This window comes from Myotis daubentonii, chromosome 15 (assembly GCF_963259705.1).
Source record: "Myotis daubentonii chromosome 15, mMyoDau2.1, whole genome shotgun sequence".
In the NCBI taxonomy this organism is placed as follows: Eukaryota; Metazoa; Chordata; class Mammalia; order Chiroptera; family Vespertilionidae; genus Myotis; species Myotis daubentonii.
The window spans coordinates 52,611,484-52,629,729 of NC_081854.1; the positions used below are offsets into that span (position 1 = coordinate 52,611,484).

General features: G+C 60.0%; 1 protein-coding gene across 2 annotated transcripts; it reads left to right on the top strand.

Annotated features, from left to right (window-relative positions):
- The first annotated feature begins 961 nt into the window (after positions 1–961).
- On the top strand, positions 962–18,116 carry CCDC102A (coiled-coil domain containing 102A). 2 transcript variants are annotated; one of them, XM_059667949.1, is made up of 9 exons: positions 962–1,089; positions 6,356–7,096; positions 9,366–9,592; positions 11,012–11,120; positions 13,044–13,160; positions 13,476–13,685; positions 14,276–14,446; positions 15,399–15,502; positions 17,616–18,116. In XM_059667949.1, the coding sequence occupies exons 2-9, from the start codon at positions 6,506–6,508 to the stop codon at positions 17,743–17,745; spliced, it is 1,659 nt and encodes a 552-aa protein (XP_059523932.1). In that variant the 5' UTR covers positions 962–1,089; positions 6,356–6,505; the 3' UTR covers positions 17,746–18,116. The 2 variants fall into 2 exon arrangements, with proteins under 2 accessions (XP_059523932.1, XP_059523933.1); XM_059667950.1 differs by lacking the exon at positions 962–1,089 and adding an exon at positions 3,549–3,781.
- Positions 18,117–18,246: the final 130 nt, after the last annotated feature.

The window sequence follows — 18,246 nt, forward strand, 5'->3', positions numbered from 1 at the left end:
CAGAACGCAAAGCAAATGAAGAAGAGTGAAACTGCAGATCTTGCAAAAGAGGTGGGGGATTTCAGGAAGCTGATGGAAGCAATGCCAGAGAAACGAGCAGCCGCTAACCACAGAGGAAGAAAATCTCTGTAAGATAGGTGACCTTGACCTTGACCTTCCGAGAGGACTGCGTGAGCAATAAAGGATTCAGAGTGATCCTTGGGTTTGGAACCCTCAAATATTTTTTTTTGCAAAAAAATGACCTTTTTGATGCTTCCATCATTCTAAGGTGTGCAATGGGTTAAAAAGTAATATATCTTCGGCATTTTTTGTTTATTTTTCGAGGTCAAGTCCCAGTCAGGCCAGGTCTCCCCCCCCCCCCCCCCCCCCATCGCTGAGTTTTTGGTCCTCTTTCTGGAAGGATTCACCCGAGTCTGCCCTCCAGGGCACAGTATATGGTGAGAGGCCCTCCCAGATCTGCCCCACCCCCTCCCGCCAAATCTGCAGACTACCCCCCCAACCCAACCCCCACCCCCAAACTCTCAAGGCGTCTGGGCCCTAGCCGGGCAGAGCCTCGCCGCTCCACGTCCGCTCGGGAGCAGAAAGCAGTTAACAAAAGTGAACGTCATCCTGGGGCTCCACGTGCTGAGCCCGGGACCCGCAGTGCCCACTGCTGGGGGGGGGAAGGGGGTGCCTAGTCCTTCGCTGGCTCTCGGGATCCTGAGGCGGGAAAGCGGAGCCCAGCCCCGCGGGGTCTCCGGCCCCTGCCTCCCGCCCCCCACCCTCGGCCCCATGCGGGGGTGGGGCCTCCGTCGGGGTCCCGCCCGCTCTGTAGCAGACCCCGCCGCCCAGGCGCGCGCCCCTCGCCCCCAAGTTAGGCGGGCGCCCCCACCCCAGCATCTCAGCGGGCCAGGGTCACGGCCCGGCTGAAGCTAGCCCGGCGCCCCACCGCCCCCGCCGTCTCCTCTCCCTCCCCTCACTCCCTCCCCCCCCCCCCCCAGGGAGGAGGAGACTCCGCGGCCCTCCCGGCGACGGCCGCAGCCAGCCCCGCGCCCGCTCCGCCCTGCAGCGGCGGGTCGGACGTCCGGAGCCCGCGGGTCCCTGGCCGAGGTGAGCGGGGAGCGGCAGTGCCAGGGGCGGAAAGTCCCCGCATCCCGGGAACCCCCTCCAGGCCGCGATCTTCCGCGGGAGGCAAGGGGTTAAGTTGGGGGCGTGCTGGAGAGAGGGGCGCAGTGGGGGGCTCCTGCGCCCGCAGCGAACGCTGAGCAGAACTTCCTAGGCGCCTCCCCGGGTTCCCCCGCGTCCGGCCCCTGGGCCTCCGGTGCGGAGGGGCTGCGGGTCGGGGGGTGGGGGTGCAGGGCCGCCCACGGGATGCCCGGCCGGACGGGAGGGGGCTGCGGGCGGGGCAGAACTTGGAACTCTCCCGGGGGACACAACGTAGTCACCAGGGCGAGTGCGGGATGGACGGGCGGCCGGGCCAATCGGAGCCCGGGCCCCCTCGCCCGGCTGCCAATGGGGACCTCGCGGTGTGGTGGGCGGGACAGCGCCGCGCGGCCCGGGAGCCCCCTCCGCCCGCCGCTAGGGGGTGCGGGGCGGCCCTGCCCTGGTGCTGGACGGGGCGAGGAAGTGGGGATTCAGGCCGGGGGAAAGGCGGAAAGCGAGTTTCCGTAGGGAGCCGGGCAGGTGGGGCGACGGCTAAGTGCCAGGAGAAAGGAGGGGGCCCCGGGTGCCCGCCGCTCTGATGTGCCCACGGGGGATGTCCAACCAGCAAGCTCCCGAGGGCTCCCACCCTCCTCCATAACAGTTATGGTTGACCGCTTGGCCAGATGCATGAGGACCCCATTGTAGAGGTGCCCCAACGCCCCCCCCACACACACACACACACACTACTTTGCTGCTGGTCCTCTGTAGATGTGGGGAGTAGCTGCTCCCCTCGGACTCAGAGGGGCCATTTGTAAAGAAATGTTATAGTCAGTGACCCGGCCTATCTTTGCGGCTCCTCCGTCTGAGATGGGGGTATCTGAGACAGTCCAAGGGTGCCCACCCCAGGGCTCAGGTTCCGCTTGCCTCCCTCCATCCTCTCCTGGAGGTCCAGTGGCTGGAGCCAGGCAGCAGGTCAGAGAGACAGGTGCCCACAATTTGTGGCTGACCAGCCTGGGACCCTGCACTTATCCAATCAGGCTGTCCTCTGCGGTTTCCTGCTGGGCTCTGCTCCCTGCCCGCAGCCAGGCCTGTGTCCCTGGGCCAGCCCCATAGCGCCACCTGAAAGGTTCTAGGGGGACACAGGGGGTTTCTGAGCTGGAGGGAGGAGTTGGGCCACCAGGCACACCCCTAGTCCCTCCAGCTGGCCCCCATCCAGGCTTCAGCATGGCTCACTCCCCTCATTGGATACTGAGAGTCATCTAAACATGCTTAGGACAAAACACAACGTTGTCCCTTTATGGGCCTATTCGGCTTCTCAGGTAAGAGGCTTGACCACCGACTTGGCCATAAGATGACCTCTGACCCTGACCTTGGCCACAGACAGGCTCAGGCACCTACCTGTCTCAGAGCCTGCCACAAAGTGACTCCTGATCCTTAGGATGACTCAACTCTCCCTGGTCGCAAGGGGACTCCTACCTGTCCATCTTTTGTCCATAGCCCGGGAAGCATTAATGCAGCATCTGCTGTTCGCAGGGCCCTGTGCTGACAGCCCGCAAGACCAAGGTGCCCTTGTGGACTTCACAATGTGGCCATTGCTGAAAAACAGGGAGACGCCAGTGCTTTGGGATCATTAACATAATCTGTTACGAGGTCAGGGAAGGCGTCCCAGAGGAGTGGAAACTGAAGGTGGGTCTTGAAGGATGTGTAGGAGTTTGCTGGTAGAGAAACAAGGGAGAGATGTTCCAGACCAGTCCACAGGCAGCAGGAACCACTGATCACTTCCTATAGACAAACCCGATGAGGGCCTAGCCTGAAGCAAGTATCGTGTGAAGACATTCTTGCTTCTGTTCTAGAGCAGGGGTGGGCAAACTTTTTGACTCGAGGGCCACAATGGGTTCTTAAACTGGACCAGAGGGCCGGAACAAAAACATGGGTGGAGTGTTTGTGCGAACTAATATAAATTCAAAGTAAACATCATTACATAAAAGGGTACGGTCTTTTTTTTTTTTTTTTAGTTTTATTCATTTCAAACGGGCCAGATCCGGCCTGCGGACCATAGTTTGCCCACAGCTCTTCTAGAGTGTGGCCAGCAGCTGTCTGGAGCAGTGAGGATGGCTGAGGGCTGGGGTTGGGGAGCTCTGGGTGCCACTCAGCCCTGTTGCCCAGCTAAGGGTACGCAGGTTACAGTTCAGCCTCTGCTCTCCACCCTCCCAGCCAAATTGAAGCCAGTCCTCAATGCCGGGCCTGTCCTAGAAGCTCTGGGTGGCACAAGAGTCCCGCCTGGGTGGGCGGAGGCCTGAGCTGCAAGAAGCGGGCAGCTGGCCAGCTCTGGCGGTGGAGGGTTGTAGGGCTGTGCTCCCTGGGCAGGCGGTGGGGCTGGGAAGGTCAAGGCATTTCCTGAGGGTGAGGGGATTGAGCTTGAAGGATTGGGGAGCGGGGGCATTCAGAGTCTGAGGGTTAGAGCAGGAGTAGGGCCATCTGGCTGGTGGGAGGCAGGAGAAGGGAAGGTGGAGTGAGGAAGTGTCCCTGTGGTCTGCAGTGGCTGGAACCTCCTGGACCTGCTTCTCGGAGGGGTGAGGACCTGCCTCCTGGGGGGCTCAGGAAGCCACCCTGCACCCATAAAGGCACAGCGATGGGAAGGAGACACTGAGCCTGGAGGGTAAGGGCAGCGGGCAGGGCCGCCTGTCTCTGTAACCAAGCTGGACCTGTGCTGTGTGAGTGTGCGCGTTACCAGGGCTGTGAGCTTTTGTCCCCAAGACTGTGTTATGTGAGAGGGGTGGTGGGGGGTGAGGAGAGGGGTGTGTTGCTTCGCAGGGTCCGGTTGAATCTGTGGGTGTGCAGGGTTCCTGGTGGGCTAGGGGATGGGTTTCTCCAGAAAACCAACCTTGGGACCCGGGCCCCCACTCCTTCCCACATGTGGGCATATGCACCCTCCGGGGGCCACTGGAAGAAGAGCAGGAGGGCTGGCTGTTCAGATCCCCTCTGTCCCCGCTGCTGTCCTTCCTCCTCCCCCAGCCCCCAGGAAGGGCCAGACCAGGTTGCCAAAAAGGGGCGCAGGAGCTGAGCCTGCAGCTCACCCCTGCCTTTAGCGTGGGCGCCTGGAAGCCATTAGGGGCCTGGGTGGCGCCACCCTGCCCCTTTTGCGACAGGCTTGGGATTCCTGGAAGGAGCAGGCCACCCCCTCCCTGCGGAGCCCGTGCCAGGCCTGGCCCCGCCCAGAGGCAGAGAGGGTGTGGCAGTGGCCCCCTCCCTGTTACCCTCTCAGTTTAGGGGCTGCCGGAAGGGCCCAGCAGACAGGGCCCGGGCCCCAGGACCCCCTCCCCACCTCCATCCCCCATTTCTAGCACAGCCCAGGCTGCCTGGCTGGCACTTGGATTTCCTGCCGCCTTCCCCTCCCCCACAGGCTCTCACATTGTTTTTCTTTTCCAAGAGCTTCTCCACGTGGAGTCTGGCCAGGAAAATGGGGAGAGGAGAGTGAGTGTCCGTATGCATGTTTGTGTGTGTGTGAGTGTGTGCATCCACTTAACAGTGAGTGTCTTTGCCTGTCTCTGTGTGTACCCATCCATGTGTTGGCATGTGTATGCCTTCACGTGTGTCTGCGATTCTCTACAGGTGAGCATCTCTCTGTGCATCCGTAGAGCTGTGCGTGCATCGGGTCCATCTCTGAGTGTGCACGTGCCTGCCTGTGTCTCTCTGTATCTGTGTCTGTGTGCATGGGATGGGGGATGGACGGTACCTGCCAATGTGCCTGGGTGTGCACGGCTGTCTGTGAACACTCATGGGGTCACAGCCAGCTACCTCATTGCACAGGAGGGGAGACTGAGTCACAGAGAGGGCACTCAGCCTGCCAGGCGTCCTTTGGGGGGTCAGTGGCATTCTGGGAAATGGAACCTCACCTGCAAGGCTGTGTCTGGGTGCATGACTTTGTGCAGATATTACTGGGGTTGAGACGTATACATTTGTGTGTATGGACTCATGGGCGGTGACAAGGCATCACAAATACCCAAATGTCCTAAACTTGGACTATTAAAATACAATTCCCAGCCCCCTATCTACTGAACTTGACTCTCTAGGGGTGGGGCCCGGAGACTGTATTTAAAGCAACTATCCTGTTAGGGACAGAGAAGAGAGGACCTGGGGGCTTGGGGCGGGGCAGGGAGGGAATGCCAGTCTGGTGGCTTACCTTTTCACTGACATTCGATCACCTGCCAAGAGTGAGGGGGTTGGAGACTGGAAGAGGGGAAACAGGGTTGGCAGGCAGGGTGGGGACCAGCCAGGGTTGAGAAGTGCTCCGATTGGTCGCTCTGAAAAGGAAGGGATAGAGATCAGGGCGGGCCTTAGGGGCTGGGGTGAGGGACAGGCTAGCTGAGCAGGGAAGGAAGGTCACCATGTCTCCATGGGCTGCCGGAGGTGGTCAGAAGGAGGCCACCTGGAGGGAGAATGTGGCAGGTTAGGGACAGGGAGGGCCATGTGTCTGATTTATTTTAAAGGGGATGTGGCCTATGAACTGCAGAGCCCGACACCTCCCCAGCGTTTGCATTTGGACTCCCAGATACCGTATCTGTCAGCCTCCCTCTCCTCTTCAGTAAATGTCAGTCACTTCTCTCGAGTCTGTTGAGATAAATAAATGAGATAATTCGCATAAGGCATGGTACCTGGCCTGTAAGTGCGCCCTCCACAAATGTCAGTCATCATGTGCTAAGACTAAAGCAGTGGCCAGGAACCAGCTTCTGGCGTCAGCAAACTCACAGGCTGGGGTGAGAATGGGGAGCAGACAGGGGCCAGGGGTTGATCACCTGACCTGAGATGATCCAGGAGGACTTCTGGGAGGAGGTGATATCTCAGATAAGTTTTAAGGATGAGAAGAGTTGGCCCAGTGTAGGAAGAGGCAGGAGGGCCAGCATGGATGGAGATGGGGGAGTAGTGGGTGCTCAGTGTGTCAGAGGGGACCTGAAGGTCAGGGACAGCAAATCAAGGCTGCAGATCAGCTGCCATTATTGCAGGCTGAAGGGACCAAAGCAGGGAGTCTGGAGACCAGTGAGGAAGCGGCTGCAGGCCCTTGCTCACCATTCCAGCCTCACAGGAATTCCACCATTTCACCATTCCACCATTTCCTCTCCCCCTGCCTTTGCTGCGCTGTTCTCTCTGCCGGTTATGCCCTCCCCATGGCTGCTGTTATGGATGAGGACAGGCGGTGCCACAGCCTACTTACTAACGGTGTGCCCTCCCACAGGTCCCCGGAGGCACCCCCCACCCGGTGGCCAGGAGAGCAGGGGGTAGCGGTGTCATCATGCACAGTGGTATCGCAGCTGCCGGACGTCCCCCTCGCTGCCCCTGAGTCCAGCCCAAGTTCAAGTCCAGGGCCCACCAGCCCGCTTGCACCATGAGCCACGGGCCGAGCCCCCGGCTGGCCGAGTCCCCGCAGCTGTCCAAAGGCAGCCTTCTGACCATCCTCGGCAGCCCGTCACCCGAGCGCATGGGGCCGGTGGACTCGCTGCCGCCCACGCCGCCCAGCGGCACGCCCTCCCCCGGGCCGTCCCCCGCGCTGGCGCTGCCGCCGGCGCCCGCGCTGCTCGCCGACGGGGACTGGGAAAGCCGGGAGGAGCTGCGCCTGCGGGAGCTGGAGGAGGCGCGCGCGCGGGCGGCGCAGATGGAGAAGACCATGCGCTGGTGGTCGGACTGCACGGCCAACTGGCGGGAGAAGTGGAGCAAGGTGCGCGCCGAGCGGAACCGCGCGCGCGAGGAAGTGCGCCAGCTGCGCCAGCGCCTGGACGCGCTCACCAAGGAGCTGGCGGGCGCCCGCCGCGAGCGCCAGGAGGCGCAGGGCGAGTGCGAGGCGCGGGGCCGGGAGCTGGCGCGGCTGCGGGGCGCCCGCGGAGCCGCCGACCCGACGCCCGACGGACCCGAGACGGAGCCCGAGCGGGAGCACGAGCCGGTGCGCGACGTGGGGTCCGAGAGGCCCCAGAGCAGCCAGGTGTGTGGAGGAGGCGGAGCTGCCGGGCGGGGCTCAAGCCCTTTGGGTCCGAAAGTGGGAGGGGCTGGCTGATGTGGGCAGAGGTGGAGGCTGCCCGGCCCAGAGCCAGGAATGGTGAGGGCCTGGGGCCCTAAGAGGTTTCACTCCTGTGGGTTGACCTGGGGGGGCTCCAGTCACCTCCGTTCCGGAGACCCCGGGGCAGAGTCCTGGGTTCTGGTGTTCCCTCCATTCCCACACCTGAACCAGGGAATCAGCCCATTTGAGCCAGAGTAGGATCTAAGTAAGTACTTGCCTGGAAGGCATCCATCAGTAGCAGAGCTGAGCCCATTCATTCGTTCAACTTGAATTTGGGGGGGAGAGGTAAACACTTACAAGAAGCATCAATTAAAGCCGAGGCGTGGGGGGGCTGGGAGGCACTAGGAACACGGAAGAGTCCCGGATCAGGCTCTCCCGAAAGAGGTCCCGTTTAAACTGAGACTAAGTCACTAAGAGGATGCAGAGGAATTGGCTGTGAAAAGTGAAGACAGGTAGGCCCTCCAGGTGTGGCAATGGCGCACCTGGCAGCAACAGCGCCTGTCAGTCAATGGGCACCTACCCGGAGGCTCAGCTCTGTGTGCAGCATCTAGTTCAGCGGTTCTCAACCTGTGGGTCGCGACCCCTTTGGCGGTCGAACGACCCTTTCACAGGGGTCGCCTAAGACCATCCTGCATATCAGATATTTACATGACGATTCATCACAGTAGCAACATGACAGTGATGAAGTAGCAACGAAAATAATTTGATGGTTGGGTCACAACATGAGGAACTGTATTTAAAGGGACAGAAGGTTGAGAACCACTGATCTAGTTCATTCTCACAGCAACCCCTGGAGGTGTTTGCTTTATGGAGGACCACACCCAGGCATGGAGAGCTAAGTCCCAATGTCTCCCAGCTGGAGGCAAGTTGCTGGGGAATTGAACCCAGGTGAACTCCAGAGTCCATGGCAATAATCAGTTTGGCTGGAGCGTTGATGGTGGGTGTGGAGGGCAGCGTCCCCCTGAGCCAGCAAGCCTGTCACCAGAGGCCATCTAGGGACAGAGTCCAGGCTGGGGTTGCTTCTAGCTCCATCCCAGACTCTAGCTAAGATTCTGGTTACCCCTTTCCTCCCCCGCCAAGTCCCCTCCCTCCCCTGCCCAGCTCCCTTCACCCCTGTAGGCTGGAGTGGGCCCTGCTATCTCCTGGGAGCTGAAGCCCCCTCTTCCCCGGGCCTGCCTGGTGTTTGGGGGCGGCAGTCATTGCTCTGCTGTGGGGCAGCCCGTGACAGCCCCTGCCAGCCAGCCTCAGGTCTCCTGCTGTCCTGTCCTTGTCCTGGTTGTCAGTCACAGCCCAGGAGGTGGCAGGTGCGGCGGGGAGAGCCATGGGTTGCAGCCTGAGTTTGTTTGCCAGCCCAGCCGCTTTGCTCTGCGACCAGAACAAGTCCCTTCCCTCCCTGTTTCCCTGTTTGTGACATAGGACTTTGGACCAGGTGGCACCTGAGCCCCCCCCCCCCCCGACTCCGAGATACAGGAGGAGAATCTCAGTCCTTGGGGAGTCCTCAGAGCCACTGTCCCAGTCCAGTAGGGACACGGAGAGCCAGACAGGGAAGGGAGCGGCCCCCTCGTCCGGAGGGGCCTTGGGGAAGGCAGGCTGGAACAGGGTGTCTGGGGTTTGTGGCCAAGGCAGGCCTTGGGGGTGCACAGGGGCAGGGCAGGGGGACAGAGGGGAGAGGGGCTTGGCATTGGGTTAATAATGCCTCGCCGCTTCCTGTCTGGGAGCTGGTTCTGCTCACAGGGCCGCCTTACTGTGCATCTCTACCATGTCACCTATCTCGCGGTGCCTTCGTGTTTGCATTTGAAAAATGGGATCTTAAAGCCAGAATTCCTTTTGAAGGAATTTAGTTCCTGTTCGTTGTAGGAATCCCCTGCTTCTACACGGATCCACACCAATGTCCCAACATATGTTTGCATACTTACAGTGACAGGGAGCTCACTACCTCTCCTGGGAAATCTTCCAGGATGCAGGGAACCCTAGTGACCAATTCTTGTGCAGTTCCAGGAGAAAGGGGAGGCCCAGGGGAGGCTGTGTCCCCCCACCCCTTTCTAGGATGCAGAGGCAGGCTACAAAACAGGGATGTGGGGCCCAGAAGGGCTGTGTGACTTGCCCAAGCTTACCCACCAAGCTGATTCCAGACCCAGGGCTTGGGAGAGGCCAAGAACACTCAGCTGCCACTGTTCCTCCTTGGTCCCCGCAGGAGCTGGAGCTGGTGGAGAGCCTGCTGAAGAGCAGACCAGAGGAGCCCGAGGGCTGCTGGGAGACACGCAGTGCGGGGACCGGGGGCCCACGGGGCAGCTCAGGCCGCCAGGAGCGCAGCCGGCTGCCCTGGGAGGACACAGCTGCCATGGAGGAGGAGGCCTCCAAGTTGACTGCCCTACGACTGCGGCTGGATGAGTCCCAGAAGGTGCTGCTCAAGGAACGAGAGTGAGTGCTGGGGCAGGCAGGTGCCAGGGGGGTGGGGCAGGCAGGTGCCAGGGGGGTGGGCCGGCAGGTGCCAGGGGGGTGGGCAGGCAGGTGCCAGGGGGGTGGGGCAGGCAGGTGCCGGGGGGTGGGCCGGGCATCCCCAGCACCACAGCATGAACATCAGTGTCACACAGCGTGAGACTCGCCGAAGGGGAGTGGTTCTATTTGGGCTTAAATCCTGCAGCATTAGAACAGTGTGCCCTGCCCAAGGACCCCTGCTAGTTTTCTATTATTATTATTATTATTACTAGAGGCCCGGTGCACAAATTCGTGCACAGGTGGGGTCCCTCAGCCTGGCCAGCTATCCGGGCGATTGGGGCTGTCTCGCCCAGTCCCAACAGGGGCAACTGGAGCCAGCAGGCTGGTGGGGAGGGATCGCAGGAGGTTGGATGTGGGAGCACACTGACCACCAGGGGGCAGCTCCTGCATTGAGCTTCTGCCCCCTGGTGGTCAGTGTGCGTCATAGCTACCAGCAGGTCATCACGGTCATTTAGGCTTTTATATATATAGATTAATTGAAATAATATGTAATATGCACATCAGAGTGAGGTTCGAGATCCTTTTTATCCCCAGGATGTCATGTACACATTACCAGATGCAGCGTAATTCCTGGATGGGCAGGATGTCCTGGGCACTGCCAGGTATCAGGTACCCCTGGTCCCTGCCCACTAAATGACCCTGTCATCATGACAACGAAAAACATCCCCATGGATTTCTAACATGCCTCCTAGAGGGTGGCATTGTCTCCTCTCAGAACACTGTGTTCGAGTCGCGAAATATTAGACCCTCAGAAAGGGAGCCGGGCGTGGTGTGGGATGGGGAAGCGCAGCGTGCTGAGTGTAACGGTAAGTGCAGCCGTTGGTTGAGCACTTACTATGTGCTGGAGCCAGGCACCATGCTTGTTACCATGGTGCCTCATTCCTGCACAGGGTCATGGGAGAACTTGGGAATCCCACCCAGTGATGATGACAAGAGGGAACCCCTAGATCCGAGGGTCACTGGATAGTGTTTTCCAGCTTTTCTAACTGCAGAACCACGTTTCCAAGCCAAGCCTTGCCGGGAACCACAGTACTTGAAACAGGAGCCGGGGTCCTATTTGGCAAATGATCCTGGGGCCCAGGGAGAGGGAGGCATCTGCCAGGGGTGGCCAGGGCCATGGAGGCCTGGTCACCTCCTCACACCATGCACTCGTGGGAGGGGTATAGTTCCAGGAGAAATCCAAAACCAGGTGCCTGCCTCAGTGTGGGATGCCAGGACCTTGAATGCCAAGGCAAGGACTTTGGCCATGGGTTCTGCAGGTGCAGAGTGCATAGGAGGACTCTGAGCAGAGGGCGCCGGTGGGCTCATCCTCATGTCTGCCTCTCTCTCTCCCCTCCCCAGGGATAAACTGGCACTGAGCAGGAACATTGAGAAGCTGGAGGGGGAACTCAGCCAGTGGAAGATCAAGTATGAGGAGCTGAGCAAGACCAAGCAGGAGATGCTCAAGCAAGTGAGTCTTGGAGACCAGGGAGGGCTTCCTGGAGGAAGCAGCATTGTGCTGTTGAATTTCAGCAGTGGGAGTGCATAAAAGGAGGGAATTCATTGATTGTCAAGCACCGGCCATGTACTGTTCTGAGTGCCGGGGTGGGCAATGACCCTGCCTTGAGGAAGAGGATCAGGGGAGGGCTGGCAGGAACCAGGCAGATACATTCATGAGCTACGAAGTAGTCAAAGCAGTATAAGGATGGGGTGGTGGGTCAGGAAAGGCCTAAGAAGGTGACGTTTGAGGCAAGACCTAAGAGGATTAGAAGAAGCCACCCTTGAGAAGATACGGGGGCAAAGTTCCGAGCAGAAGGCACCGCAAATGCAAAGGTCCTGAGGCCAGAACAAGCCTAACGTTGTCCAGAAAATGAGCCAGCGTGGCTGGAGGGTAGTAAGTGAGAGGTGAGGTTGCAAGGAGAGCTTGGTAGACCAGGACGAAGGGGAGGCGTCCGATGGTGCATTCAGTGGGTGCCTACTGTGTGCGAGGTCTCACTGAAGCCTCATGGCCGTCAGGCGGCTGTCCCCATTTCATAAGTGAGGAAACTGAGGCTCCAGCCAGCAGAAAGGGGACTCAGCTTCACCAGCACAGTAAGGTGGACTCAGCAGGCAGCCCTTCCCGCCTCCTGTGCAGGCCCCCACGGCCACCAGGGGGCACAGCCACCCCGAGAAAGCTGGCTGGATCGGCTGCATTTCCGAAGGCGGGAGGACCACAGACCTCAGGGCCTGCATCTGCCCGGGAAGGGACGCTGGCCTTAGGGAAGCTCCTAAAATAGATTCCCAGACCCACCCTCATCCTCCTGGATCATCATCTTTGGGACTTGGGTTTAGGAATCTGTCTTCTTAATTTTCCCAAATAGTGAAGTGTGATCATTTGCGGAAAGTGAATAAAACACAAACGGGCAGTCTCACAGATTACTTACGAAGATTGGCTTTTGCATCTGACTTCTTTCCCTCACCATATGTATGCAAGGCCAACCTGCCCCCACACGCAGACTGTGTTCAGCCAGTGTCCATGGAGGGCTCCCCCACGCCAAGGCCATACAGGGGTACAAAGGTGGACAGACAGACAGCTCTCTGCCCTCCCAAGCTCCCATTCTGGTGGGGCAGGGAGGGTGGCAAGTGGAGGAGGCACCCCCTGCAGGTGGGGAGGACAGAGGCCTCCCTGAGCAGGGGGCATTTAGGCCAAAGCCTGAGAATGAGAAGAGTCCGTGCTGCAAAATACCTCAGGAAAAGTGTACGAGGCAGAGGGAGCCACATGTGCAAAGGCCCTGGGGTGGACAGGGTGTATTTGAGGCTTAGAGAGGAGGCCACACAATGAACTAGAGGAAAGGGGTGGGAGGGCTTTGTGAGACCGTAGGGAGGGGTCAGTCCTTACCCTAAGGCACCCGGGATGGGGACATGATTGTATTTATCTTCTTAAAAGCTCACTCTAGGCCCGTGGGCGGCAAACCACGGCTCACGAGCCACATGCGGCTCTTTGGCCCCTTGAGAGTGGCTCTTCCACAAAATACCACATGCGGGCGCGCACATACAGTGCGATTGAAACTTTGTGGCCCATGCGCAGAAGTCGGTATTTTGTGGAAGAGCCACACTCAAGGGGCCAAAGAACCGCATGTGGCTTGCGAGCCGCGGTTTGCCAACCACTGCGCCAGGCGACTATTGTGGAAAATGGGTTGATGAGGGGCTAGGAGAGGACACTGGGGGGCTAGATGGTAATGAGGGAGGAAATGAGAGATGTCATTTCCTACAAGTGGTCAGATTCAAGGTCCGTTCTGCACACCCGGTGGCCTATTTGGGTACCACTTCTTTGCTGGGCACTTCTCACCAGTGCCCACTCTCAGAGCTGGTTCTGGGTGCTGGTCACGTAACCAGGCTGGGCTGTCTCCCGCAGCTCAGCATCCTAAAGGAGGCTCACCAGGACGAGCTGGGCCGCATGTCCGAAGACCTGGAGGACGAGCTGGGGGCGAGGTCCAGCATGGACAGGAAGATGGCTGAGCTGAGGGGCGAGGTGGGGCCTCTGTCCGGGACCTGGGAGGGCTGGGGGTCCAGGGGCCCTTGAAACAGGCCTGTGCTCTAAGGGGTCCAGGCACACCCCAGGGGGTACCCCAATCTGCAGGGGGCAGTTCCTCTCCCACACAGAGACCAGAAGCGCCCTCACATCCTGCACACGTGAAATGGCCCAGGTTAATTATAGCCCCTGCAGCTGGACCTGCTTCCTGGAGCCAGAAATGGCTCCAGGAGGAGTGGGGGGTGGGGGGAGGCCAGCTCCGGCCCTTCCGTGCCCCTTCCCCAGGGACCCTCACCCTGTCCTGCCCTGTTCCAGATGGAGCGGCTGCAGGCGGAGAACGCAGCTGAGTGGGGTCGCCGCGAGCGGCTGGAGACGGAGAAGCTGGGCCTGGAGCGGGAGAACAAGAAGCTACGGGCGCAGGTCGGGGACCTGGAGGAGGCCCTGGCCCGCCGGCGGCGCCAGACAGCCAGCGCACTGGACTGCGACCTGCGGGCCAGCCAGGCTGCACTCTTCGAGAAGAACAAGGTGGGGCAGTGGGTGGCGTGGCCAGGACCGGGGTGGCCCTGCCTCCCCATCCAGCCAGGGCAGAGCCCCTACTGCGTGTCCAGTGTCGGCCCACAGGGACCCAGGGACCCCTGAAGTGACAACTAAGGACAGAGGCTGCTCCTCCTGGGCACCCACTCTGGGTCAGGCTCAGTGATCACTGCAGACCTGCATTTATTGAGCACCTACTGTAGGCCCTACGCCAGTGCTTTTTGTCCAATCCTCTCAACAGCCCTTCTATTTATGCAACAGATGTTTGCACCGAAGACTCCAGACCTCATCCCTCCCCAAACACCTGACTCAGCTCCAATAGCCTGCTGGACATCCCATGTCATTTCCATTGGGCACCTCAAAGTTACACGTGCAACATGGAGCCACTGAGTCACCCACCCAGGCCTTCTCAACTCACTGGATGGCACCTCTAGCCTCCAGCTGCCCAGCCAAACCTCTAGTGCTGGTATTTCAGACACCAGGTGCAGAGATTCTGGGGAGAGGGGACACCAGCACCCCTAGACCTGCCTGACACGGTGCCCTCGGACACTGAGCCCTCGCCTCACCTCTGCTCCCTGCAGGAGCTGGCAGACCTGAAGCACGTGCATGGCAAGCTGAAGAAACAGTTCCAGGAGAAGGTGGCAGAATTGGCACATGCCAACCGGCGGGTGGAGCAGCACGAGGCGGAGGTGAAGAAGCTGCGGCTGCGGGTGGAGGAGCTCAAGAAGGAGCTGGCCCAGGCTGAGGACGAGGTGAGCGCCGCTGGGGCCCGGAGGGCGGCCTCCAGACAGCCGGCTACGGTAGGAGCGTCACTCCATGCTGAGTCCCCGGCGCGGCATGAGCCTGACTCTCAGGATGTGCACCGGGTAGAGAGGGTGGGTGGGGGATGGATGCATGGATGGTAGATCGGTGTGTGGGTCGGAGGGTGGGAAGAAAAATGGACAGACGAGGTTGATGAGAGGTTGAATAGATTAATGGGTGGATGAGTGGGTAGACTGTAGGTGGTTAAATGGAAAGACAGAAGGATCACTCCAGGAATGGATGAACAGATGGATGAGGGACCAGGTGGACAGATGAATGGGAGAGAGAGAAGGCGGGAGGAAGGATGGATGGATGAGACGTGGCAACAGATGTCTGTTGGGCGATTGGGTGGATCGATGGATGATGATGGGTGAGCGATGGATGATGATGGGTGAGTATATGCAAAGATGGATGACAGTGGAAAGATGGATAGACCACTGACTGGATCCGTGGGAGGAAGAATGAATGGACAGGGAAAGAAGGACAGAAGGATGGAGAGCTAGGTGTGTCTGGGAGAATGGAAGGACACGTGGACAGGCAAGGTGAAGGGGTGGCTAAGTAGATTAATGAATGGTGAGTGGGTAAGTGGTATCTTCATGGGCAGATGGATAGTTCCAGGGATGAATGGTCACATGGACAGATGGATGAGGGTAGATGGGTAGGTGGGTTGATGGATGGGCCAGTAGCGTGGAGTATGGGAGGAGGGGAGGGTTTAGGAGGGAGGGGCAACAGGGATGGAGAGGCGCGCACGGGATGCTTCCCTGGAGGAGGTGGGCCTTGGTCTAGGCCTCAGAGGACAGGGCCTGCTCTCCAGGAAGGACATCCCCACGGGTGGATGGCAGGAGGCAGGCCAGGCTGGCCAGCCAAGGTGACCCCATGCTGTTGGCCCTGCTCGCCCCCCAGCTGGACGAGGCCCACAACCAGGCACGGAAGCTGCAGCGGTCGCTGGACGAGCAGACGGAGCAGAGCGAGAACCTGCAGGTGCAGCTGGAGCACGTGCAGTCCAGGTGGGCCCCCACGTGCACCCCTGGGGGGATGGGGCTCCATCAGGGAGAGGATTCCTGGCCAGGGCACAGAAGCAGGGCAGAAAGACTTCCAGCTAAAGGAAACCCGCCCCCCTCCTCCCCTCCGGGGCAGGGTCCGAGCTCAGCTAGAGGAGAAGGGGGAGAAGGAAGAGGGCCGGGCTCCCTGGGGCTGAAATCCTGTCCCCTCCAGGCAGGAAGGGCCGGGGCCAGGAAACCAGGGAAGGGGAGTGAGAGCAGGAAGTGAGACCAGCTGGGACCCTGGAATTGTCTCCGGTAGCCAGAGAGCAGGAAGGGTGGCCAAACAGGTCAGGGCCAAGGTGGGGTATAGGTGGGGCCCATGGGCCTGAGAAGCCACTGACAAGAAAAACAAGCAGCCCTCAGGGTCCTGGGCTGGGCGGACCCCAGGCCAGCTGGGATGAGAGGAACTGGAGGAGCCCCAGCCCTGATGATGGGCCCGAGTCCTCAGACGGACCGCGGGGTCTGGGGAACCCGCCCGCACATTCTGCCTTTCTCCCCCCACCCCCCCCATCCCAGCACCCTCTCTCTGACACCCCTTAGAGCCAAAAGATATCAGAGAGCATCAGGTCCAAGCCCCTCCCCACTTCACAAGCCCCCTACCTGGGGCGCCTCATAACCACAACCCTGACCCACTCTTCCTGGGCTGGGCCCCGGGCTGGCCCTTCCTCCCCTCCTCGTATTTCATGGACTAGAGGGAGCCTGGGCTCTGCAGCCAGGCTGCCTGGGTGGTGGGCATCCTGGCCCTGGCCCTCCTCGCTGTGTGATCCTGGGGCACTGACTGACCCTCTCTGTGTCAGTTTCCGCATCTGTAAAATGGGGACGATGGCAGCTCTTACCTCTTGGTTGTTAGAATGAAAGGAGCTGGTGTGTGTTTGTAAAAGTGCCTGGCACATCATGAAAGCTGGACAACTGCCAGCTGCTGCTGTGACTGTGACTCCTGGGTGGGGGCGCTCATCGTGGGTCAGATACTGTGCTACAAGAATCGAGCCCCTGGAAGACGGGAAGGGGGAGATCTTTTTTTCTAGGGGGTCGGCAGATGAGGAAACTAAGGCACAAGAGGGTCGGTCCTTCCACAGCCACACCCACACCCTTGGCCATCGGCCATCTGAGTCCTTATGTACTAAGCGCCTACTATGTGCTGCTGTGTGCGGAGTTTCTGGGAAGGGTACAGGCTATGGAGCCAGGCCTAACAGCCGGGTGACGTGGCCAACCAAGCCTCAGTTTCCCCTTCTGCTTGGGATGTGACCTCTCAAGTGTTGGGCCGGGGCCCAGGCATGAGTCCAGGTCCCTCTGGCGGTGTCTGGCCAGCTCTGCCCACTCCCCCGCCCCAGCACGCACCCCATAAAAGGCCGCCTGGCCCCAGGGCTCTCCCGCCGCCTTGGCCGCATTCTCCGGGAGCCATAAACTCCCAAAATGGACAGGCAGGCGCTGCCCAGCCTCTCAAGTGCTTCCATCGGGGAGGGCGCGGCCGCCCAGGACCGCTGCCTCATTTTCTTTTCCAACTTTTCGTGCTTTAATGTTCCGGGGCCGGCGCACTAAATCACAGCGCGGTAATGGAGGCCCCTGGCTGCGCCCCTCCCGCCGTGTTAATAATTCATGTTTCCTGTAAGATGCCGCCAGGCAGCCACTCTGCGGGGGATGGGTATTGCCGCCTCTGCAGCTCTTCCCAGGGCCCAGGTTCGCCTGGTACATGTTGGCTTTGGAACTTTAATGTGAGAGGAACAGGGGTGGGGCGCTTTCTCGTAGACACTGGGGATGTAGGGGGCTGAGACACCCCCCCACCCTCCCCTCCGCCCCCTGTGGTCTTTAGAGCCGGGCTGGGGTTGGACTCCCAGCAGCGTGGCCTTGGGCAGCCGCTCACCTCTCCCAGCCCCCAGCCCCCCCCCCCTTCCAAATTACTCACCTGCCTCGGTTTCTTTGTCTGTAAAATGGAGGTGATAATAGCATCTCCTGTCTTTTCAGGGACCTCTGGGAGGAGGGTGTGATGAGGTAATGTTTGTAAAAGGCCCAACCTGGTGCCTGGCAGCGGCGGTGGGATCCCACGCCCTGACCCCGCTGTCACCCCCCCCCCCCCCAGGCTCCGAAGGCAGCAGCAGAATGCCCCCCTCTTCGGAAAGATCCGCAGCGCTCGCTTTGGCCCTGAGGAGGCCGGGGATGGAGCCAGCGACCTGGACGAGGACGAGGACCTACAGATCCAGGTGGCCTAGAGCTCCAGGGCTGGCAGGACTGGCCCAAGGCCACAGCCCCCCTGGGTGCTCGGGCTGACCGGCCACTCACTGATGCAGCTGCCTGTCCTCACCCTGGGAGCACCCCTACCAAGGGAAGCCACGGCCTGTGTTTATATATATAGATATATTTTTATATATATGCCTGGTGCTATAAACACAATACCGCCCCAAGGCCTGGTCTAGGCTCCCCTACCCGCCAGGACTTCCATGGAGGGGGGATGGGGTGTCAAGAGAGGGTCATTGGGTCCCCAACCCAGGCTGCCTCTCTGAGCCTTGGGGGCTGGGCGGGAGCTGTTCATAGTACAATGTGATAAACCCAGTCTTTTGTAATAATAAATGAGTTGAGGTTCTTGGGGTGGAGTCCTGAGATCTGGGCAGGCGGTGTGGGGGACAGCATGGGCCTACACTTGGCACCGAACGTAAGTTCAAAAAGGTCAAGTGACTTAATGAATGAATGTGAGAAAGAATGAATGAATGTGA